This window comes from Pelecanus crispus, chromosome 5 (assembly GCF_030463565.1).
Source record: "Pelecanus crispus isolate bPelCri1 chromosome 5, bPelCri1.pri, whole genome shotgun sequence".
Lineage (NCBI taxonomy): Eukaryota > Metazoa > Chordata > Aves > Pelecaniformes > Pelecanidae > Pelecanus > Pelecanus crispus.
Window position 1 is genome coordinate 18427187 of NC_134647.1, and position 21033 is coordinate 18448219.

A 21033-nucleotide genomic window follows, 5' to 3' on the forward strand; every position below is an offset into this window, starting at 1 on the left:
CGCCTGCCGGCTCCTCCGCGGCCGGGGCCGGAAGTGACGCGCGGGCGCGAGAGCGGAAGCGGCGGCGCAGGCTCGGGCGGGTCCCCGGTGCGCGCAGCGGGCTCGGCTCCCTCCGGCCTCGGCGCCCTGAGAGCCCCTCCCCTCCCCGGCACCGACATGATCCTGCTCGAGGTCAACAACCGCATCATCGAGGAGACCCTCACGCTCAAGTTCGAGGGCGCGGCCGCCGGGTAGGGACGGGGAGACGGGACGGGCCTGACCGGGACCGGGACCGGGACGGGGGGGCCGGGACGGTGCCGTGGACTGAGGGAGGGCCGGGGCGGGGGGCGCCGGCTGGCGGGGGCGAGGCTGTGCCAGAGGCCTGGGCGGGTGGGTCGGGACCGGGCAGAGGGGAGGGCCCGGCGGGTGACGGGGCGGGTAGTGCCGGTGTAGGATGGGGGCCCGGGGGATGATAGGGCTGAGCGGGGCGGGGGAGGGCACCGAGGCAGGATGGGAGCCGGGGAAAGGAGGGGGCTGAGCTGGGGGAGTTGGTACGGGAGCAGGCTGGGGGATGATGGGGTTGGGCTGGGAGGGGTGGTGACAAGGCAGGATGGGGGCCTGGAGAATGGTGGGGGGTGGTACTGAGGTAGGATGGGGGCCTGGGGAGCGAGGAGGGTAGAGTTGGGACGGGATGGGGGCCTGCGGGGTGAGAGGGCTGGGCGGAGGGTCAGTGTTGGAGGAGGGTGGTCTGGGTGGGGGTAACTGAGCTGGGAGTGACAGACTTAATTGGAGCTTGGGCAGAGTGAAGCCCTGGGGGATGGGGGAGCAGAGTCGGACAGACAGAATTGGAGGGCAGAGCAGGGCTTGATGGGGTGGTTAGTGCTAGGGCAGTGCGGAGGCCCGGGGAAGGATGAAGGAGCTGGGGAGGGTATTGGAGATTGCAGTGTTGAGGCGGGCTGAGGGAGCGGAGCTGGAGAAGAGGGCCTGGGCAAGGAGGGAGTTGGGGGGAAGGTGGATTTGCAGGGAGGTTTGCTTTGGGTAAAGCAGCCTTCATCAGAACGGGCCCAGCGTGGTGCCAGCGCTGGCACAGAATGTGTGGGGGGAGCCGCGGAACAGGAAGCTTGTGTGTGGAGCTGTGGCCTCAGCCTTTTGCTTTGGGGGTGGGGACGAGATTCCAGCCTGCCCCCCTTTTGCTTCCTGAGCTGGAGGGATGTAGGGAGCAGGAGGGATGCAGGCCCATGGCTCTGTCATGGCCCCTGGTGCCAGCCTGCTGGGTGTCCTGGACTCAGGGGGTGTATTGAGGGGGGCTGATTTGCACCTGCATCTCTGGCTCGGACAGTTCAGTCCCTGGGGAGCCAGCAATTATTTTGCTGCAAGTGTTGCACCAGGGCTGTAAAGGTGCTTGTCTGAGCACAGCTTAGCTTGAAAGAGAGTCCTTCGTATGAATGTTCTTTTCTGCAGCTGAGCTACCCATGGGCTCGCTGCGCTGTCTGCTGGCCTGAGTAACACCGGGCACCTTTGTATGGAGACAAAGCCTTGAGAAGCAAAGTGCGGTGGTGTTATCTCTGGGGTGGAGCCTGTCCTGGCGCCTTGAAGAGCTCAGCCCAGGCTGCTCCAGGAAGAGACCTCCTAGGCAGGTGCCTTTTTCTGTGTCACCTTTTTCTCCAGCGGCTTTTGAAGCTTTTAGCCTTTTGTGTGCAGAACTTTGATGAAGGCCATTTCCTCTGCTTTCGCCTCTCAGTTGACTTCTTGCTCAGGTTTGGTTGTTTTGGGTTGGTTTTTTGGGCTTGTTTTTTTGGGTTTGGGTTTTGGGGTTTTTTTTTTTTCATCAAATAATCTCACAGGCTGCATGCCTTGCAGGATAGCCAAGCTGCTTGCAGGCTTTTTATTCTTCTTGAGCCTGATCATTTAACGCAACAAGTTTCCCCAAAGCACGGGCACAGCACTGGGAAGAGAGAGCTCCCGGGTGACTACTATGGTGTTGCAGCTGTATCCATTAGAAAATATTACATGTATGGAGGTTAATAGTGTGTGTCAAAAGCGCTCGTTCATCATGATTCCATACTGAGGCACTCTTCCTGTTGGAGAGAAAATGCACGTGTGTCTCTTGTGTTGGTGTAAATGTGGAGGTGGCAGTCTGCGGGTCTAAGTGCACCTTGAAACCTGGCTTTGTGCGACCAGAGCTGGGGTTGCTTGCTCTGCGCTGGCCTGCAGGTCCCCAAAGTTTCTGTTTTGCTGTACAGCAAAGCCTCCTCGCTTCTGCGTCAGCACACTTGCCTGGCGTACCGATTGTTAATGGATCGATTCTTACTGCAGCCGGTGGTGCTCTGCTTCTGCCTCTTACTCATCTATGGCATGTTCTTTTCTTTAGATGTCGTTTCTAGGTAAGTTTTGTGCCTTGAGTGTGTTGCTGGAGGAGAGGAAGTTATTCACTTCTGCATTTTCTTCTGTGCTTGCGCTGGGGCCCTCCTGTCCAGGCAAGCTCAGGGCGGAGACAAAGGTCTGAGATGTGCAGGGAGGTGTGGTTGGTTTTTTTTTCTCTTGGTTTCAAGTCTTTTAAGGAATGGGTGTTAGGCAGTGTTTCATGTGAAATTTCTTTTCCCTCCGGACACAGTTCTGGGGTCATTCCTGTGGCACTGAGCCTGGAGGCAGGAGGGAATTTGCTGTATCTCACTATTATGGTGATGGTTTTCCCAAGGCATGTCTTGGGGACAGACACAGGACAGTCAGGGGAAGGTCAAACCTTGAGGGATTTCGTGACTGGGAGGAGTGAGTCTGGACACTTGGACAGAGTTGGTTTTGAGTTATTTGCTCTAAAACAGGAGTGGGGCAGATGCAGCGCACGGATTTGTCCGTAGTGGCTGTCTCAGAGCCAGGCATGCCCAGTGGCTTCAGTGCCAGCCTGGAAATCGGGCAGGGCTGGGTTTGTTTTGAGATCCTTTGCTGCAGGCTTGTTCTGTGGCGTGGGCTATGTCACTCCCCTCTGCTTCCCGTGGCTAGACTGTGGCCATGATTCGGCAGGCTCCCTGCAGAGCTTTTCTGGACCCTCAGGTGAGAGACGCTTTGTATGTCACCATATCGTATAGAACTAGGTCACATTTAGAAGTTGGAGCTAATAACTGCTCATAACATTATTGTCGTATAACATATGTCAAAATCCGCTCTGCGTGAAGGTCTGTCAACTGTCTCTGGAGTTCCCGGTGTGGAAGGTGCATTGGCAGGCTGCAGACAGAGATCAGCACTTGAGGCAGGGCCTAACCTGTGTCCAAGAGTCCTCCTTTGACAAGGTTCTTGGGGCTTGGCAGCATCCACCCATTAGTAGGGTAATTCCAAATTCAGTTTGGTTTTTGTGGACAAAACCCATGGAAATCTCACCTCCTTGGACAGCCACCATTGAACACTGATATTTAGATCAAGGTGGTGACAGTTAATGAACTTCAAGGCATCTGATTTTGTTTTTCTTTATTTAATATTGTAATTTCTTGTTTTAAATCCATTTCCTTAAACCAACCGCATTTTTAAATAAAGGCCTAAAGCTACCAGAATCTCTTGAAATAACTTGAGTTAGGAATTTGCTGGTGAAACTTTCAAGCATCAAACTGCTGCAGTGGGGAAATACCTGGTCAGTATGAAATGAGGCAACTTGTGAGCTTTTGCACGTGTCAAGAGATAAACTGTTCCATAAGCTTTTGACTAATTCATTTTGACTTAAGAAGTTGCCTAGAATCTGGAATCACACTCGGGTTTTCCCATTTCTGATAAAAACATGATGTGAGGGGATGAGCTCTACCAGTTGCAAGATTTTGTTTCTCATCATTGCTTCCCTTTGCTAACTGCACAGACAGGAAAAAAAACCCAACAAACAATTTAAGCGTAAAACATTTTGATGACTGTCTTCTGTGTCTGGTGAATATTCATTTTGTTTAACACACAGGGAGGACCTGCCTCCCAAAACAGATTTGTCGTCCAGTTTTGTCCTGCTCTAATTTAACTGACCCCAGTGAAAGTGTGGCACAGGGCTTCGTTCACGGGGTTTGGTTTTCCAGCCATACATAGCTTGCCCTAAATCTCCGGGAAATTAATCATCTATCTCAAACTGTTACTTCATATTTACTCACTGTGCAAAAGAAAACAAATTTGCATAGCTGAAGAACCGCGTGCCTTTTCCCTTGGTTGGGGGCGGAGGGAAGAGAATCTCAAATTAAATCTTTGGTTTCTTTACAGCCTTTAGTAGGTACAAACCTGCAGGGCTTCATGAGTGTAAGCTGCATAGGAAAACAGCTGAAGCTTGAACTTCCCTGATGCCCAGTGGTTCCTGTGAGCTGGTTGGAGAGCTGGGCTGAAGCTGCGCCCACATGCTTTATGGTATTTCCCATTTGCAGTCATTTTGGTGCTTGTTGGCTGTAGGGCTGAGCGCTCGGTGAAGCTGGGTAGCATGAACTTTGTGTTCATGATGTGACATGCGAAGCGAGTTCATTATGGGGAGACCAAGGAGTGTCTGGAGCCTGTCAAGCATGCTGGGAGGGTAGAGGAGCTTTGGGTCTTGCCAGGCACCACTGAGAAACTCCCTGCAGGAGTGGCTGTGGTGATCCATGGCTCCAGCACTTCAGGGAAGCTCATCGGACCCACTGAAAACAGAGGTTGTTCCTCTGCCACTCTCTCCTTCTTGCTGACTTAGGCATTTCTGTGGCTTCAGGGGAAACAGGATTGGGGAAGTGACCTAGGTTAAAATTAAACAGGCAAAACTGGGTATTTTTAGCCCAGATGAGTTTCTTCATCCCATTCACTGTGCAAAGGCTGCTCGCCCTGGTGCAATAGAAGAGCAGGGATCAGATCTCCTTCCTTCAGCAGCAGTGGCAGGTGCTGGCTCAGTGTCCTTGCAAGCCCAGCCTGGAGCAGCACATCTCCCCTGGCACAACCTCACCTGCTGAAACTCAAGCTCTTGGACTCTGAGCAGTGCTCAGGCGATGCCACTGGCAGAAAGTAGTACCCTTGAGTTTGGCGTGCCATGGGACTAGGGGTAAACCTTGGCTGTCCACATTGACTGAGCATGCTGTAGGTGTTTGAGTATAGCTCCTGGGCTGCCGCAGCACATCTGGCTTCAGCCACCAGAGAAGGTGACTTTGCATTAATGGTGGATCGTGAACCACCTCTGTCTGGAGCTAGGCAGTGTTCTGCTTTCGAGCAATAGTGCAGGGAACAGGAGGGAAGAGTAGCCTGGATCTGCAAAGTGTTACGCTTTTGCAGGTTGTTCTGTTGTTGCTCCAATCTCAGTTTTCGTCTCGGGTTCCCGAGAGGGGCCTGCTCTGTATTATCCTCTGAGAACATTTCTCGCTGCAGCCCCAGGTGCTTGACACCGCAGAAAAGTGGGCATCGGTCACTGTACTGAAGAGCTGTATGTGTGCGTGCACAAATGGTGTGCACAAAATGAGGCTTTTCCCTGGAGACTCGCCGCAGTGTTGGATCACTCTGGTGGGGAACCGCAGGCTACCTGCCCAGAAGTGGACCTGCCCATACCTGCGTGCTGTGGGACCCGGCCCGTGCTTTGTCTGCTGGGAATCACAGCGCCTTGCTACCAGCCGCTGCCTCCAGGCTGCCGGGCCCTCTGCGAGGCAGAAGCTCGGGCACGGATGGGTCACCTAACCAAGAGGGGAGAGCTGGCACGTGTCGGGGCTGCCGTACGCCGCTTGGCATCGCCCTGATGGAGCACTCCTGCTTGAGTTGGTGGTGGGCGTGCTGCCAGAGCTACGGGAGGTCTTTGACTTCGTATGCTCCCACAGCTTACGCAGAGTAGCTTTTGTTAGCTGAGCGGGGCCCAGGAATGGAGGAACTGTTCAGATAATTTTAGACATTGCTCATAATTTTTTTATTGGGGTGACCTTTCTGTATCAAGAGCCTGCAGTCTGTCACTGAATCTGGCTCACTCTCTCCAAACTGTGTGTCGACTCTGGTGATCTGAAAGCTCTGCTCAGAGCTTTAAGCTTTGAAATACCCCTTTCTTTTTTTTCCCCTCTCCTCTGGGGCAAGAGATTAGAATATCTTCATGCCTGCAGCTTTTAAAATAATTGCCATACTCCTTTATTGGGTACGGGCCTTAATTGTGATGTGGGAAATGCTTCAATATGGTTGTTGGCCAAGTTTGCATTTAGGTCTGTTTAATACAGAAGATGAGAGCTCTGTATAATTACAGTCTTCGTTCTTCTGTTCTTAAATTTGTTGTAACATATGGCTAAGAGCCTCTGTGGCCTGAGAATGAAGTGGGGAAGTTTGGAAGTTGTCCGAGTCAAAATTGAGGAAATGCTGTCAGAAAAAAAGATTTGCTGTTGAGCTCTTAAGTGCTCGCTGGCATCTCTCCACGGGTGCTGTGGCTCTTCGTGGATGTTCTGCTGGGGTGAAAAATCTGATTTGGAGCTGGCTCTGTATTAGATAGATGGAGCATAGGAGCCATTTGGAGATGAATAGGAGGAATGCAGGCAAGAAGACGTAAAACCTGTCAGGGCCTTTTATTGTTACAAGCAGATGGGATTTGGTGTGGATTTGACTTCAAACCTGATAACACTTATCAGAAAACTGCTGCTGCTTAGAACAGCTGCCATTTTAGCGTCTGAGTTCAGGCAGGGTTTTGCGGAAAGGTTTGGTCTGGATTCGGTGTTTAGTGCAGAGGGGAGCCATTTCAGTTATTCCCGGTATGAGCTGGTTTTATTGTCCATTCAGGGCAGAGGGTAGCAAACAGGGAAGGTCCCTGGGGGAGGCTATGGTTCAGGTAGAATAGGTGGTAAGGAGCTTGCAGGGGTCCCAGCAGCTCTCTGCCTCAGGAGCGGTTGGGCTGTACTGTGTGAAATCCTCCGAGCGTAGCCAGGCTTTGTCTCGTTCTCAGAGACTTGAATCAGGGGTGGAAGTGAACCCCAAATGAGCTCCCGGCTGCCCAGAGCCCCACTTCGAAGTAAAACGCTAAAAGGATGGCTGGATTTACAGTCACTCTGCACTGAGCTGCTAAACTGCCAATTCTCGTCATGGGTGTGGGTGGGTCTCATCACGGAAGCAGGGGACACTGGAGCATGCTAGACTGGGCAGAGCTCTTTGGGATCGCGCCAGTAACTGGTACCCACCCCACAGCGGCACAGCCCCCATCCCAGCCCCTGCATCCCCTGTGCAAAGCCTTCACCTGCACGAGAACGGGGCGGGCTGAGAGCACCTAAGCATGGAGTGGACACGCTGCGCTTCCACAAGGTGTTCAGCACGTCCACACTGCTATTTCTGTTGGCAGAAGATGGGGTTGGTGGAAGGTTGAGGGGAAGTGATCGTGTACGTGAGCGCGACCTGCGTCGCTCATCCGGAAGCCACGGGAGGCTGGAGGTGAGAGCTCCTCTCTCTTCTGCCTGGGGACTTCTTGATGGGGTGATTTTTTTTCTGTTGTAGAAACATTTTAAGTAGCCAAGATAGTTTTGGTGAGGTGAGCCAGAGAAATAAATAGAAGCACTTTAAACTTTGGGTTTGTAAGGCTGCTGAACTGTGAAGAGCTAAGAGAGCTTGCTTTGCTCCCAGCCACACTTCTGATACCCTTCCCTGTCCTCCCCTGGGCCGGGCCAGGCCTGGGTTACTTAGGTGTGTGCCAGGCGAGGCAGAAAAACCACCCTGCAGTACATGACAGGGCTGGCGTGGCTGTGAGGAGCTCTGTATGCGGCTCACGTGAGCGCTCGCTTCACTGAGGCCGTGTTGGGAAGCAGTTGAATATTCAGCACCCAAAGTTCTGCCCAGTTACCTGCTTTTCCCTTAAATGTCTCCCCTCCTCGCCATCCACAAGTACAAGAACCGAGCCACTTGAGAAATCCATGTTAAAATAACTCCTCTAAGAAATCATGCTTGCGCAATGAAAGGTTCAAAAATGGGGCCGTGTTAGCCGTAAGCTTTTGTGTGCAGAACAAAGGCTCTCGTGCAGAGCCATTAAATGACTTCGGGTCCGTGGTCTCGCACAGCTTCTTAAATAACATGATGAGTGATCTTCGTGCCATCCCCTGGGGTACTGGGTGAGTGAGCAGGGAATCATTGCCCTTCCTGGGCAAAACCATTCCAGTGTGCTGGCTGTCAGTTGCTTCACTGTGCTGCTCAGACGGAGGTGCTGTGTTCGGAGGCTCCTTTGGGAGCAGGGGCTCCAGGAGGCATCAGCTCCCTGTGCGTGGGGAACGAGGTTCAAATGGTGTAACTCTAAGAAGACGGAACCGAGGTTTAAGGATGCGTCCTCTTTAATATTCCTAGCTCTCGTGTGCCTGACTGTGCTATCTTTAAAGCTTCCTACATAGGTTTCTTTTTTTATAAAAATTTATACTGCCATCCAAGCCGATTCCCAAGTCTGAGTGTGGTGCTCTAAAAGAAGAACACGTCTGCATTGTTGACCGAGTGGGATCAGTGGGATTTTCTTTGAGCTCTGCTCTGAGCAGTCTGCCATGAGCGCAAGTGTCTTGGATGTGGCTGGGGGAATTGCTCCCCTTTCCAAGAGCCCCTGTTGAGTATGCAGCCGGGGATGCCCTGTGAGCCTCCATCTCAGGCCCAGCTGGGAGGAGAAGATGAGAGCGAGAGAGGTCGCAGGTAGCTGGTACAGCTCTTAAACTAAACGACCTGCCTTGGGTACACTTGCACTGCTTCTTTCAAGTGTGTGATTTTTATCTTCAGTGATGCAGCACAAAAGACTGAGGCTTTCCAGCCTCCTGACACAAAGGGCTGTTGCTTTTCACAGCTAATAACTTAAAAGAAGCAGCAACACCTCATCGTTTCCACTTAGGATCTCTGGCTGGGGGTTAATTCCTCTCTTTCCACCCGAGTAAAATGCTGTTGACGCGGTGCATGGTGTGGGATCAGTGCTGTTCAGTGCTTTGGCCTCCCCGCGTTGCCCATCTTGAGTTTTAGCACATTGTGGTCATTCCTGGCTTCTAGGAATGACGCTGTCTGCAGAAAAGGTGGTGGAAGAACAGTGCTTTCTGCTGGGGAAAAAAAAACATTAAAACCTTTCCAGAATATGGTGAGGCAAAGTAGGTATTAAGTCATCGCTTCCCCTACCTTTCTCAGTGTAGGTACTGAGGTGTAGCTGGTACCGAGCAGCATACATGTCCGTGGACAGAGCGTGTTTTGGCAAAAAGGTTAAAGTTGGTCTCTGGGCAGTGGCAGTAGTTGAGACCACAAGGCTGTCTTGACACACTGGCTTTGATTTGGGGAGTTATTTCAGTACGGTGGTTCAGATGGGTATGAATGAACTGGTTTAGAGGCTAGATTTCTGTTAGCAGCAGCATTAGCCTGTACTCTGTTTAATATCGGCCACTTTTGAAAAATAAGCAGAGATACACTGTGAAACAGCAGTAACAGACTGGCATTTTTATCCTGTTCTCATTTTGCACCCCTGCCCTCAGCGGTGGAGGTACCTTTGCATTGCTCGCTGTTGGAGAATGACCTATTAATACCAGTCGCCTTGGAGCTGCCAAAGCAGTTATGTAGTGCCAGTCCCAACAAAATCACTTTTCAGAAGCAGTTAGATCTTTCATGGGATCCTACTCTTCTACAGATCATGGGCAAACTGGCAAATAGGGTTTGTTTAGATGTTGTTAAATCTTCATACCCACAGCGTATGAAGTGATGTGCCTTTGGTGTCACCCTGGTGTGAGCGCAGGGTGTTCTTGTTGCTGGTCGGGGATCCCAAAGACCACTCTGGGCAGTGTTAGAGTAAACCCACATCTACAGTCTTTCCTGCAGAGGTAGCCGGCATAGTGTTGGGGTATTTTGGAAGGGACGTGGTGGCGTAGGATGAAATGCACATCTGGAAAGTTGCCTTCTGTGGTTTGCTTCTAGCCCTGAACTTGGAAAAGTGGTCTCCTCTGCGAGTGAATTACAGCAATGCATTTGCAGAGCTGCTGCTGATGGTGAAGGGGGCACCGTGTCAGGAAGGACTGCTCAGCCTCTGAGTCCTTTCCGTGAACTGGTATCACAGGAACTTAATAAAGAGCCTCTATCCCCAAACCTGTATTGTGGCTGTTCTATATGGAGAATGCGCTTGTTAAAACAAACTCCTTAGTGATGAGTAGCTTCCTTAGACATTTCTAACTGGAAATCTGTGCTCTCAAAATCTATTAATAAACTACAAATAATAACAATCTCTGCCAGTTTTGAGGCCTATTTTATATCATCTGGGGTACAACTGGTGCTTATAGGAATGGGGAGAAATCTAAGATTTCTTGTCAAAGGTTATCTGCTAGTTGAACAGCTGGAGTTAGAAGGGTTTTCAGGTAGAGCTGATTATGAGAAATAAGGCATTAGAAATTAATCCTCTTTCTTTCACAGCTTGGAGGCTGCTGTTTGAGTTCTTGTTTACCTCCTTTGTTTTCTTTGCTTTTTAGAAATAAACCAGAGGCAGTAGAAGTAACGTTTGCAGGTAAGCTCTACAACTCTCATGACTTCCCTGATAAAAGGACTGGCTCGAACAGCCTGCCCACAGTTACACCTGGCATGCCCAAATTCACCCAGCACCACTGCAGCAGCAGGAGAGCCATGCAAGGGTAGATGGTGTGGACACCCTGCAGCATCCGCAGAGCTGGGGCTTTGTCGGCTGTCCCACTGTTTTCTCTGTCCATCTGCCTTCCCTGGGACTTTCCCCACAGCAGTGAGTTCAGTGGTGGCAGCGCTTTGTTTGGAGGTCGTGTGCCACACAGCGCTCTTACCTCGCCTGTTCTCCAGTCCTACCCTTGATGCTACTTGTTTTTAGGTCTTTAGCACCATCTGGTTTGGGTTGTTAGAAAGCTGGCTCGGGGTGACAGGCAAGGTAAATTCATTGCGTGAAGTTTGCTCTCCAGGATGAAAAGTGCCAAGAAAGTTCAAGTGTTCATTCAGCAACTGATTTTTTTTTTTTTTTCCTTCTGTTATCAAGAATCTCTGTAAGCTGCAGAGCTCTGTGGGGAAGTGGAGCTTGATAGGTAGCTGGAGGGTTGCCTTTCCCTGCCTCCTGCCCTCCCTGCCTGTTCTTCAGTGAAGTGGAAGCTGTCTCAGCAGGCAGCAACTGAGCTGCCTTTGCTGGCAGAGATGTCTTCTCCTCTAGGCTGCAGCTCTGGCCTGGTGGGCATGTCAGTCACTTTCTGTGCTGGCCATCCAGAAGGCTCCCGTCTCTGCGTGTTTGTATCCTCGTGCATTGAGCACAAGCAGATTTGCCAGGGATGCTAAATGACACTAGACTAAAGCTTTCTGTGATGGACAGGTGTCAAAACTGTTTCAGTCCTTTGAGTGATAACAGGTCTCCCTACATGACATTACCATTTTCCTTAATTATGGGTTTCTCTCTTGGTGTATGTGTGAGGGCTGGAACAGGAGGAACAGTGTCGCTTTGTGTAGTCCCTAAGAAAACATGGGGTAAACCTTCCTCAAATTCCTGTTCCCTCATGTTTCTTTCACTTGCTTCATAGACTTTGATGGAGTCCTTTACCATATTTCAAATCCCAATGGAGACAAGACAAAAGTGATGGTCAGTATCTCTCTGAAATTCTACAAGGAACTCCAGGAACACGGTGCTGACGAGGTGAGTGAGCATCTCTGGGCCTTGAGCCTGCAAATGCTGTCTTAGCATGGGCAATGTCTTTGTGATGTTAGTGGATCTAACATCTAACCCGTAGAGTAGCATCTGTGCTCCCACCTCATGCTAAGCAAAGGAACAGCCCTGTGCCAACCAGGAGTCCCACTTCGCTGCAAGACAAGGGCGAAGTGTGTTCACATTCTCTCATGAACAAGAGGTCAGCTTATATGACCCTACAGCCTGAAAGGCAAAAGGCACCACTAATTTTGAAAGTCTAAATGAGTGTGAGGCCTGACCATATAGAAATAGTTTTCCTGACTGATGTGCTGAGCCTGTGAGTGAAGAAAGGTGCCAAGACAAATCCAGAGTCCCATGGCACTGCTCTTCTGACTCTAACCACACTTGAGAGCGAGTGATGGGTTCCTGCTTTGTGTGCAGATCTGCAGACTGTCTGGTTCCCTTTTCACCGCTGCTGTGTGAAGTAGCAGGTTCAGTTCCTGTTGAATGGGCCAGGGCTGCGGAGGGCCATTTATGGTAGAAAGAAGGAGCCTCTCTGAGCTGTGGTTGGGTGGCGAGGCAGGAAGTGTGACTCAGTTCCTGAGTCAGTTTTCAAATCTCATGTTAGCAAATGGGGTTCACCCAAAGCTCTTCAGCAGGCTTTTGCCTCTGTGTGTCTGTCCTTGGAGGAAAACAAGAAAACTGCTCCATAAGTTTATTGAGAATCTGGTGAGAAACAGGGGATTTGAACCCAAAGTCAATTCCTGCGAGTTGCTACAAGACCTACCAATGTAAGAATAAATATGACCAGGAGTCCTGCTTTCCTGGTTCCTATATGCAGAGTTTTCTAGGAGCAGCATTGCCTGCTACAGAACAGGATAGCAGGAGCTGCCCCACTGAGCGTACTGCTGCTGGCAAACAAGACAGTCAAGCAGCCCAAATGGTGGAGCCCTCCCAGCATGTTTATCAAGGATCAGCATGGTGCCCGATCCCAAGAGAACCACTGTGGTGCGGGAGTGGCTGACACCACTGTGCACCAGCAGCCCCTGCGGCGACAGCTGGAGAACGGTGTTCCTCTCCAACCCCGGCTGCTGTGCCAGGCCCATTGCTCTACGGGCTGCACTGAGAGCGCGGGCAGCTGACAGGCAACTTCCCAAGTTTTGAGAGGAAGATGGGGTCTCTGCAGGACTGCCTTAGGAATGCTGACTAAATAGAAATTACATTTTTAAATCGCCATTTAGCAAACTGTTTCTTTCTGTTCTTCCCTGGAGATGATGGAGCTTGTTTCTGCTCCATCCTTGGTGAAACCCCACTGTGAGGAGCACAAAGTGGTGTTCCTGCTAAGACAGAGCACCTCCCTGAGCCGCTACAGGCAGGCAGGCTCTCTGCTGAGAGGAAGTTTTGGCATACAGAGAGCCCATGCATCCTCTCTGCGTGGAAGTGGGTGTCATCCCAGGAGGGCCAGTTCTGCCACAGCATTGTTGTGTTCTTCTCTGTGAAATACCTCCTGTTCCCGGCCCCCTCATTGACAGAGAGCTATGGCTCAGTTGAAAATTGCCATTGATGTAAAATTCAGCAGTGATTATGTTTGAAGAAAGGTTTTTGCTGTGCTGTAGGCGGCTCTGCTTCTGGGAGGCATCCAAGCTGCCTGGCAGTCTCCATCCCCATCTGTCCCATGCAATAGTCTGAGGCAGGACGAGTGATTGCCCGGCTGCACTGCGCCTGACCCCTGCTCTGAACTTGCCTTCCCGCAAGGAGAGGAACAGGGCACACTTTGCAGTGCCTTTGTATGCTTTGCATCTGCCTTCAAATAGGAGGGAGGGTTGTAGCCCTCAGATCTGTTGCATCGAGCTCTGCTGACAGTTCTCTTTTGAAGGTACGAGGCGTATGGAAGGGGTTTTCTTCTCTGCACAAATTCAAGACTAGCAAGAACTTTTTAAAGTTCCAGTTTTGAGTCCTGTCCTGCAGCACATCCCCTGTCAGTAGGGTTCAGGGAGGTCTGCCTAGAGTAAGAGCAGCCAATAATACTAGAAGCCAATGACTTAGTATTTGTCCAAGTTCAGTAAGGCTGGGGGAGGCAGATGCTGAATTTTATGTTTCTAAATGGAGAATGCACATGGCCTGGGCTGCGTGGGCGGAAACAACTCTGATAGCTTGTGCTCTCAATATTTAATTTCTTTCTTAGGTATTGAAGAAAGTCTATGGAAACTACTTGGTAAATCCTGAATCAGGTAACCCTGCTATAACATTTACTGTGTGTCTGTATGAATTCAATTCTAAAATTACTTGTTGCCTCAGAAATGCTCAGATGAAGGCTGCACTTCAAGAACTCTGGGGCTCTCTGTACAATGAATGGCAATTTAAAAGGTGGCTCAGGTGCGTCAGGGCTGAAGTAGCTTGCAGCACAAGCTGTAATTCTTGATGCAGCCCTCCTCCAGGAAGCCTCTGTTCCTCATGGTTGGGGTCTTTGTTCTTCTCAGAGACGCTTCATGAGACACAGGAAAACCATGGTTACCTGTGACAGCATCTCTTCCTACTCACTGCAAAAACTTGGGAGCAGCTCCGCCAGCACGTGTCTCTGGGAGCTTGGGAAGGAGCCCCAGGAGCATTGCCATGGCCACACACAGAGTTCAGACATGGCTTCTGGCAATGTTTGGAGTCAGAAGCACTCACCTCTGGGGCTTCTGGGAGGGCTTAAGGCAAAGGTGGGACTGTAGATGTCTCTTTTGGAAAATGTCTCTGGCTGCATTAAGGCCCTGCATAGATTATTAAGGTTAGTGGCTGTCTCTTCCCAGGTTACAATGTCTCTTTGCTCTACGACCTGGAGAACCTTCCTGCAGACAAGGACGCTATCGTGCACCAAGCCGGCATGTTGAAGCGCAACTGCTTTGCTTCGGTCTTTGAGAAGTATTTCAAATTCCAGGAGGAGGGCAAAGAAGGAGAGAAAAGAGCCGTCATCCACTACAGGGACGATGAGACAATGTAAGTGTTCATTGTAGGTTGTGGTGGAAAGTCAGGAAATCCTACTGCTCCATGTTTTGGCAGGATAATAAGGGTCTGTCCTAGGCTGTCAGAAGTATCCAGTGAGAGTAATGCTCATCCCTCGGGCTGCAGGGCTGTTACCCAAGCACCTCTGCTAGTGGCAGTGCTTGTAGCTGCATGCAGGAGAGGAACTGGCCTCTCCCAACAGAATCATTTTGCTCCCTGTAAATACTGTCTCAAGGGAGGGGAAATTTTCAGCAGCTAGGCTTGTGAATGGTTGTTGCACCTACTTGACCTTGTCACGTGGTTGCTTCCTCATCCAGTTGTACTTCTTAGCTCCTGTTCACAGCTGGGTTCTCCTCTCTCACCCACCTGCAGGTATGTTGAGGCGAAAAAGGACCGCGTCACGGTTGTGTTCAGCACGGTATTTAAGGATGACGATGACGTGGTGATTGGAAAGGTGTTTATGCAGGTATGAAAACTGAATTACATGGAAAGAGTCCGGTCCTCGATTCGGATGCCTTCTTGCTTGAAGCAGCATTGCCAAACAAGCAAATGTTAGGCTGAAGTGAGCTCACAGGCAGTTTAATGCACGTAAATGCTTTGTAGAGCTCCAGGCTGCACTGGGATGGAAGAACCATGTTAATAGGCATAGGCAGTGTATTTTGTAATCCAGGCTCTTGCATTGGCATCTTTATTATCGATGGTCTTGCTCGTATGGACAATCAAACATATTATGTGTTACAGATGAGAAACACCACGGTGAATACTTCTGTATGCACCTTGAGGCCCTGTAGTGCAGCTAGCTGTAGTGTAGGGATCACCAGCCAGCTGAGGAGCTGAGCGTGGTAGGAAGGCTGTAGAGGGAGAAGAAGGGGTGAAGTAATGTTGTGCTGTGCCTGGGATGGTGCTGAGAGTTGTTTTCACCTCGAAGTTTCTTCCTGCTAATGTTCAAATGCTGCAGAGAGACTCAGCAGCTCAGTGTGGCTGCACTCACATGCTGCAATGGGCTCTCGAGTTTGAGTTTTTCAAAGCTGTGAATTTGCTTAGTTTGTGGGCTTGAATCAATCATCATAATGCCAAGTACTTCTGGACTCAGCTATTCTTTGCAACTGCCATTTAGCCAGGAAGCATTCAGGGGCCCATACTAAACACTTTGCATGACTGTTAGCAACTGCGTGCAGCCTGTGGAGATTGAGACATTTGCTTACAGCTGGGGAAAGCTCAGTGCATGCTGGTACGTGTGTTCATCTGTGTCGCTGGCCCGCCTAGCTCACCCTGTGTCTGCTGAAGCACCGGGGCAGCCCCCTGCTTGGGCACAGCCATGGAGCAGGGCCCTGCAGGGTGTTATGGGGCTAGAGGAGCTTTAGCCCATGCATTCAGGGGTGCCAGGATATGCTGCTTGTGGGCAGCAAGTTACTGGCCCAGTTTGCTGGATACCAGTTTACCTGTGTCGGGGGTCATTAGAACAGGGTCTTTAATGATGGGAATCTTATCTTGCAGCTCTGCTTTCTGTGTTCTTTAGCTACAGGCAGGGCATCTGCTCTGGCTTTGAGCTTTTCCCCACCAGTATATCCCACAGCCTGGAATTCAGCTTTTAAAAGAGGAAGGGAGGCGTGAGGTGAACAAAACGGGGTTTGTGAGGCTCCCAGGGAGGTGGCAGGACTTCAAGGCAGCGGCTGTCCCAGAGTCTCCATGTCCCACATTCTTGGTTTTTACAACAGCAAACCCTGCTCCTGCCCAGCCACAAGAATTTCCACTCTGAGTCATGCTGGCTCCTTCCTTCCAGCTATTGCTCTTGCATAACGCAGCCCAGTTGGGCATGGTGGCTGATCATCTGGGCTCTCATGGAGAAAATATGACCATTAACTAACCAGTGAAGCCATTTGAACTATTTCACCCTCTGGCATAAGCAGGCGGAAGTGCAAGCTAAGCATTTCATTAAGGAAACCCCAGTGAACTACTCTGTTCTCTAAAAGGGGCACGGATGCTCCTGCCTTTCCTGTGGTGAGCTGTGCTTAGAAGGGAGGAGAGGCTGAGGGTGGCTGTTGTTATGTAGGTTGGGCTGGGGGGTCAGTGAGGCAGAGGGGAGGCTGCCCTGCCTTGGGGTAGGAGAATGGTGTCTGGACTTTCCCCAGCCCTGTATAGGGACAGTCCTGTAACTCCTGAAATGCGGAGCCGGTTCATTTCATGTGAGGTGGGGGTCATGCTGCTGTCAGAGAGGTTTGCTAGTGGAAGGGATCTCCCTGCCTTGAGGTGTTGTTTCAAGGTGTAGGGAAGTGTTAGGAGGAGCAGGCTTCACACATAAGCTTCAAACCCCATAGATGCCTCTTAATGCCTAGGCAAAGAGTCCTGGTGGGAGATGCTTTCTTAAACGGCAGAGCCTTATACTAGGTGTGATGGAGACCTTGCATCCCTTTCTGAGAATTTCCTTTCCTCTGGGGTGATGGGGGCTGCCCGCTTTCACTGGAAGCATTGATGGTATTGACTTTCCAGCAGGAGCTGTGCTGTCTCATGTGCTAGCTCAGACTGAGGTGTCCCTTCCACAAAACACCCATGGCAGGAAGTGTGATTCTGAAAGCCAGCCCAGCTGAGGGGCTGCGCTAGGGCCGTGTGTAAACCTGGGACAGCTGTACGTTTTGGTCTGGTTTTGCTGGGAAAAAGGATTGTTTTCCAGAGGTTTGGCCTGATGGACTCAACCCATTCAGGGAAAGCTGGGAAACCTCCTGCTCAGTTGCCCTGTGGGAGCGGGGAAACACCATTTGCTTTCCCAGTGTGTTGCTGGAGTGTCACAGTGGGACTCACCTTCTCTTTGTCTTGTTCAGGAGTTCAAGGAGGGTCGCCGGGCCAGTCACACAGCCCCACAGGTGCTCTTCAGCCACAGGGAGCCACCCTTGGAGCTGAAAGACACAGACGCAGCCGTTGGTGACAATATTGGCTACATCACCTTTGGTAAGCACGCAGCTCCGAGGCCTGGGGACACTCGGGGAGGAGAGAGGTTCCTGCTGCTGCATGGAAAACAAAAAGGAATTCACCTTCCCTGAGTGTTCAAGTGGGTCATTGGGGGCTGAAGGGACTCTGGAGTTGCATTTTGCATTATCTGCCCCCTTCGGTGTGTCCCTTTGCTCTATCGGGTCACCTCAGCTCTGCTGTGGGCAAGAAGGCGTGGAAGTGGACAGTGAGCTATTTAATGTCTGCCTACAAAATAAGTTCAGTGTTTGGGAGCAAGGGAAGGGTGGCTTTACTGTGATATTGTGGAAACTGGAGGTTTCTTGTGGGAGGTTTCATGCAAGTGTATTTGTAGCTTGTCTAGCTGCAGGCACCTGTGCAGTGCTTGATCAGCAGAGGCAATCAGAGCAGGAGCAGGGCAGCAAGTTCTGCTTCTCCAGCTCTGCCTTTGCTCTGGGCCAAACACTTCCATCTCTGATGAGCCACTTTTCCCTGCCTGCAGAGGTGCTGGCCAGCAGGGTCATCACTTCCTCCTGGGCAGCAATGCCAAGGGCTGAGCTGAGGAGGCCAAACCCTGCCCTGCTTAAAGGGAAGGGTCTCTTCTAGAGAAATTGGGGGTCGTGGTTGAATGTGCTGTTAGGGTCTCTCAGGCCAGCATTCCTGCAGTTCAGAGCTCAGAGGTGGAGCACAGACGCTGCAGGGAAAGGTAAAGTTAGCACTGCCCTCCTCCCATGCAGGGAATAGTGTCTTGAGATTAGGGCAGCTCATCAGCTATGGGAGGGCTGTCTAATGGCAGGCCTGGGACAGTGAGCAAGACTTCATTCTTGTTGAGATGCAATTTCCCTGTTATCTGATCTGACAGTCCCAGGTGAGATCATCACCCAGACAAAAAGGTCTTTCAGCCCTTGGATCTGGGATGCTTAGCACAGCACCAGCCTGTGGAAAGAGCAAGCCACCGGGCCCCTGCGGTAACCAAGTCTGGCTCTGTCACAGGGCCGACAAGCTGCCAGGCAGGGATCCGCAACTGATTTCAAGATCCAAGGGCAGACTGGATCTTGAAATCAGTTGAGCAGCCTGACCACAGCTGTCTGCCTCCCAGCTCTCTCCTCCGTTTGCTTCTCCCAAGCACTGAAGTAGCGTCATGCAGTTTCCTACAGTGCCGTCATCTCTGGGCACTTGGCCTTGCCTGCGTCCTCCACAGTGCACAGCTGTGTCCAGGCTGCTGCAGGAGATGTGGAAAAGTACTGCTAAGCCCTGTGTTTAAAATCACAAGCACTGCTTTAATCTTGTATGTGTCACAGTGAAGGGCTCTTTGTAGAGAGCATTCATTTGTAGGCATTCAGAGCAGCACACCCTGAAGCCTCCAGCACTGGAGGAACCTGAAGCCCTTTGGTAGCTTCGGGAGGCACTAACAGTTTGTGTCACCCTCTTCTTTCAGTGCTGTTCCCCCGTCACACCAACGCTGCTGCCAGAGACAACACCATAAACCTGATCCACACATTCCGGGACTACCTGCACTATCACATCAAGTGCTCAAAGGTACCGAGAGGACGGGGCTGGGGGTACAGGGTTGCTTTGGCCCATCTAACCTGGGTGCTGCAGGGAAGGAGTACAGGGCAGGGGTGCCCCCCCAAGAATTCACTAGGGTCCAGCATTGCCCTCCCCAGTCATGCAGGGGTGGCAAGTGATGCATCATCACCTTCTCCCTGCTCGTCGGCACAGGTGGTGCCTGTTTGCTTCCCATCCTAGCAGTGAAGTAGGATTTTTCCCTTTTGGATCTGGTTTCCTTTCTTTCTGGGAACAGAAATGAGGGTAATTGTTCAGAGAGACCTGGCCTTGACCAGGGCTCAGACAGCAATTTTCACTGTTGCCTCCTGAACTCCCCTTGTAGCACTGTGGCTGTGCAGAGCTAGGTGCTCCGAAGAAGGAGCAGAAAGATAGCTCCTACCTCATGTCTGGAAATCTCAGCTATGAGGACAGGATCCTGATGTGTCCCCATTTTGTCCTCATGAAACGCAGGCCTATATTCACACACGTATGAGGGCGAAAACATCAGATTTCCTCAAAGTGCTGAACCGTGCCCGTCCAGACGCAGAGAAGAAAGAAATGAAAACAATCACGTGAGTAGCAAAGCAGGACCTGGCTCTCTGGGCTTCTCTGCCAGCCATGAGCTTGTTCCTTCTCAGCGTGGCATACTCTGATCTGGGGAGGACTGGGATGCAGTGGGGGTGACCAGACCAGGCCCTGATGGGCTGGGACCCCATGTGAGAGAGAAAGGGGATGTTTCATAGTGAGGTGCTTGCCTGGGTGCCTTGAGGTGGACGACTGGATCAGGGTGTGTTGGCCTTCCAGGACCCCTGTGCTCCCCCCACCGCACTCGCTTACTGCTTTATGTGTCCTTTGTAGGAGCTGGGTCTGTGGGAAAGCCTGCGCCAGCAGGTCCTTTGCAAAAGAAGTCTCGTACACGGCTCTGTGAGCCCTCATGTCTCCATTGTTCCCCCCCCCGCCCCAAGCCCGTGGTGGTATTTGTGGGGCTTTTCCCCTGTTGAATTAAAGCTGGCTGATCAGCTCTGGGGGCTCCAGCTCACAGGGGGGAGTGGGCAGGTCGTTCCCGGGGGCTTGCAGGCGCTGGAGCAGGTTTCTGCTGCCCAGCACATCTGCAGCTCCTCGAGGCCCCGGGCTGCCCTTGGCCAGCAGACAGCTGGGGCCAGGAGCACCCCCTGGCCACCGTGCTGGTCAGCTGGCTCCCTCTTGTGAATAAAGTAGCCCAGAGCAAAGTGGGTGGAGGAGAGCAGTTGTGTGAACATGTTTCCCTCAGGTCCTTTACCCTCTGCTGATCCCAGAGACCCTTAGTGTCCTTTTTCTGCACGTCCTGGCATGTCCCCTTTACGTTCTGCTCCGGGGCAGCAGGGTTGTCCCCTCTGTGAAAGCCAACCCCTCCCCACAGCCCCGTGACCTGGTTCTGCAGCCGCAAACGTTTGAACTAGCAGTGCCTGCCTGGCTCTGAGAGCTCAGTGCAAGCATGTGCCCCACCAAAAGCCCTGTAGCCACCCTGGGGCACCCCAGAACAGTGCCAGGGGCTGTGCTGACCTCTCTCTGCATCCTTTCAGGGGGAAGACATTCACAACCCGTTAACACCAGGGTCACTGGGGCTACCGTGGAGGACGAAGGTTAGGGCACTTGCTACCCGATAATCGTAGCTTTTAATGTTGCACCTCTGTGGGCTCATAAGGAATTCAAGCAATCGGGGTCTGTTTGTACGACAGTTTGGGGAGTAATCTGCAGAAACGAGCTGTGCTTGCGAGGACTCGATCGTTCCAAGAAAACAAAACCTTAATTCCAGTTTGATTGACTTAATTTCTTTTCTTTTTTTAATTTTTTTTTCTTTTCAAGCTGTTTCGCTTTGCAATATGTTACCGGAAATAAGTTGCAGTATTTCTTATGAGAATAATGCAATATTAACTTGTTTTCTTCTGAGTATTTGAGTTCAAAACTCCTGTATCTGAAGAAATACTGTTGGGGTTCATTAATAAAGGAGATCTTTCTATCTTAAGGGGCTGTGGGGCTTTGGCTTGTCAATG

General features: G+C 51.3%; 1 protein-coding gene across 1 annotated transcript; it reads left to right on the forward strand.

The window, feature by feature from the left end:
- The first annotated feature begins 96 nt into the window (after window positions 1-96).
- ARPC2 (actin related protein 2/3 complex subunit 2) lies at window positions 97-21005 on the forward strand. The gene is made up of 10 exons (XM_075710509.1): window positions 97-230; window positions 10362-10396; window positions 11418-11530; window positions 13707-13752; window positions 14317-14503; window positions 14882-14975; window positions 17329-17455; window positions 18891-18991; window positions 19472-19572; window positions 20563-21005. The coding sequence occupies exons 1-10, from the start codon at window positions 157-159 to the stop codon at window positions 20585-20587; spliced, it is 903 nt and encodes a 300-aa protein (XP_075566624.1). The 5' UTR covers window positions 97-156; the 3' UTR covers window positions 20588-21005.
- Window positions 21006-21033: the final 28 nt, after the last annotated feature.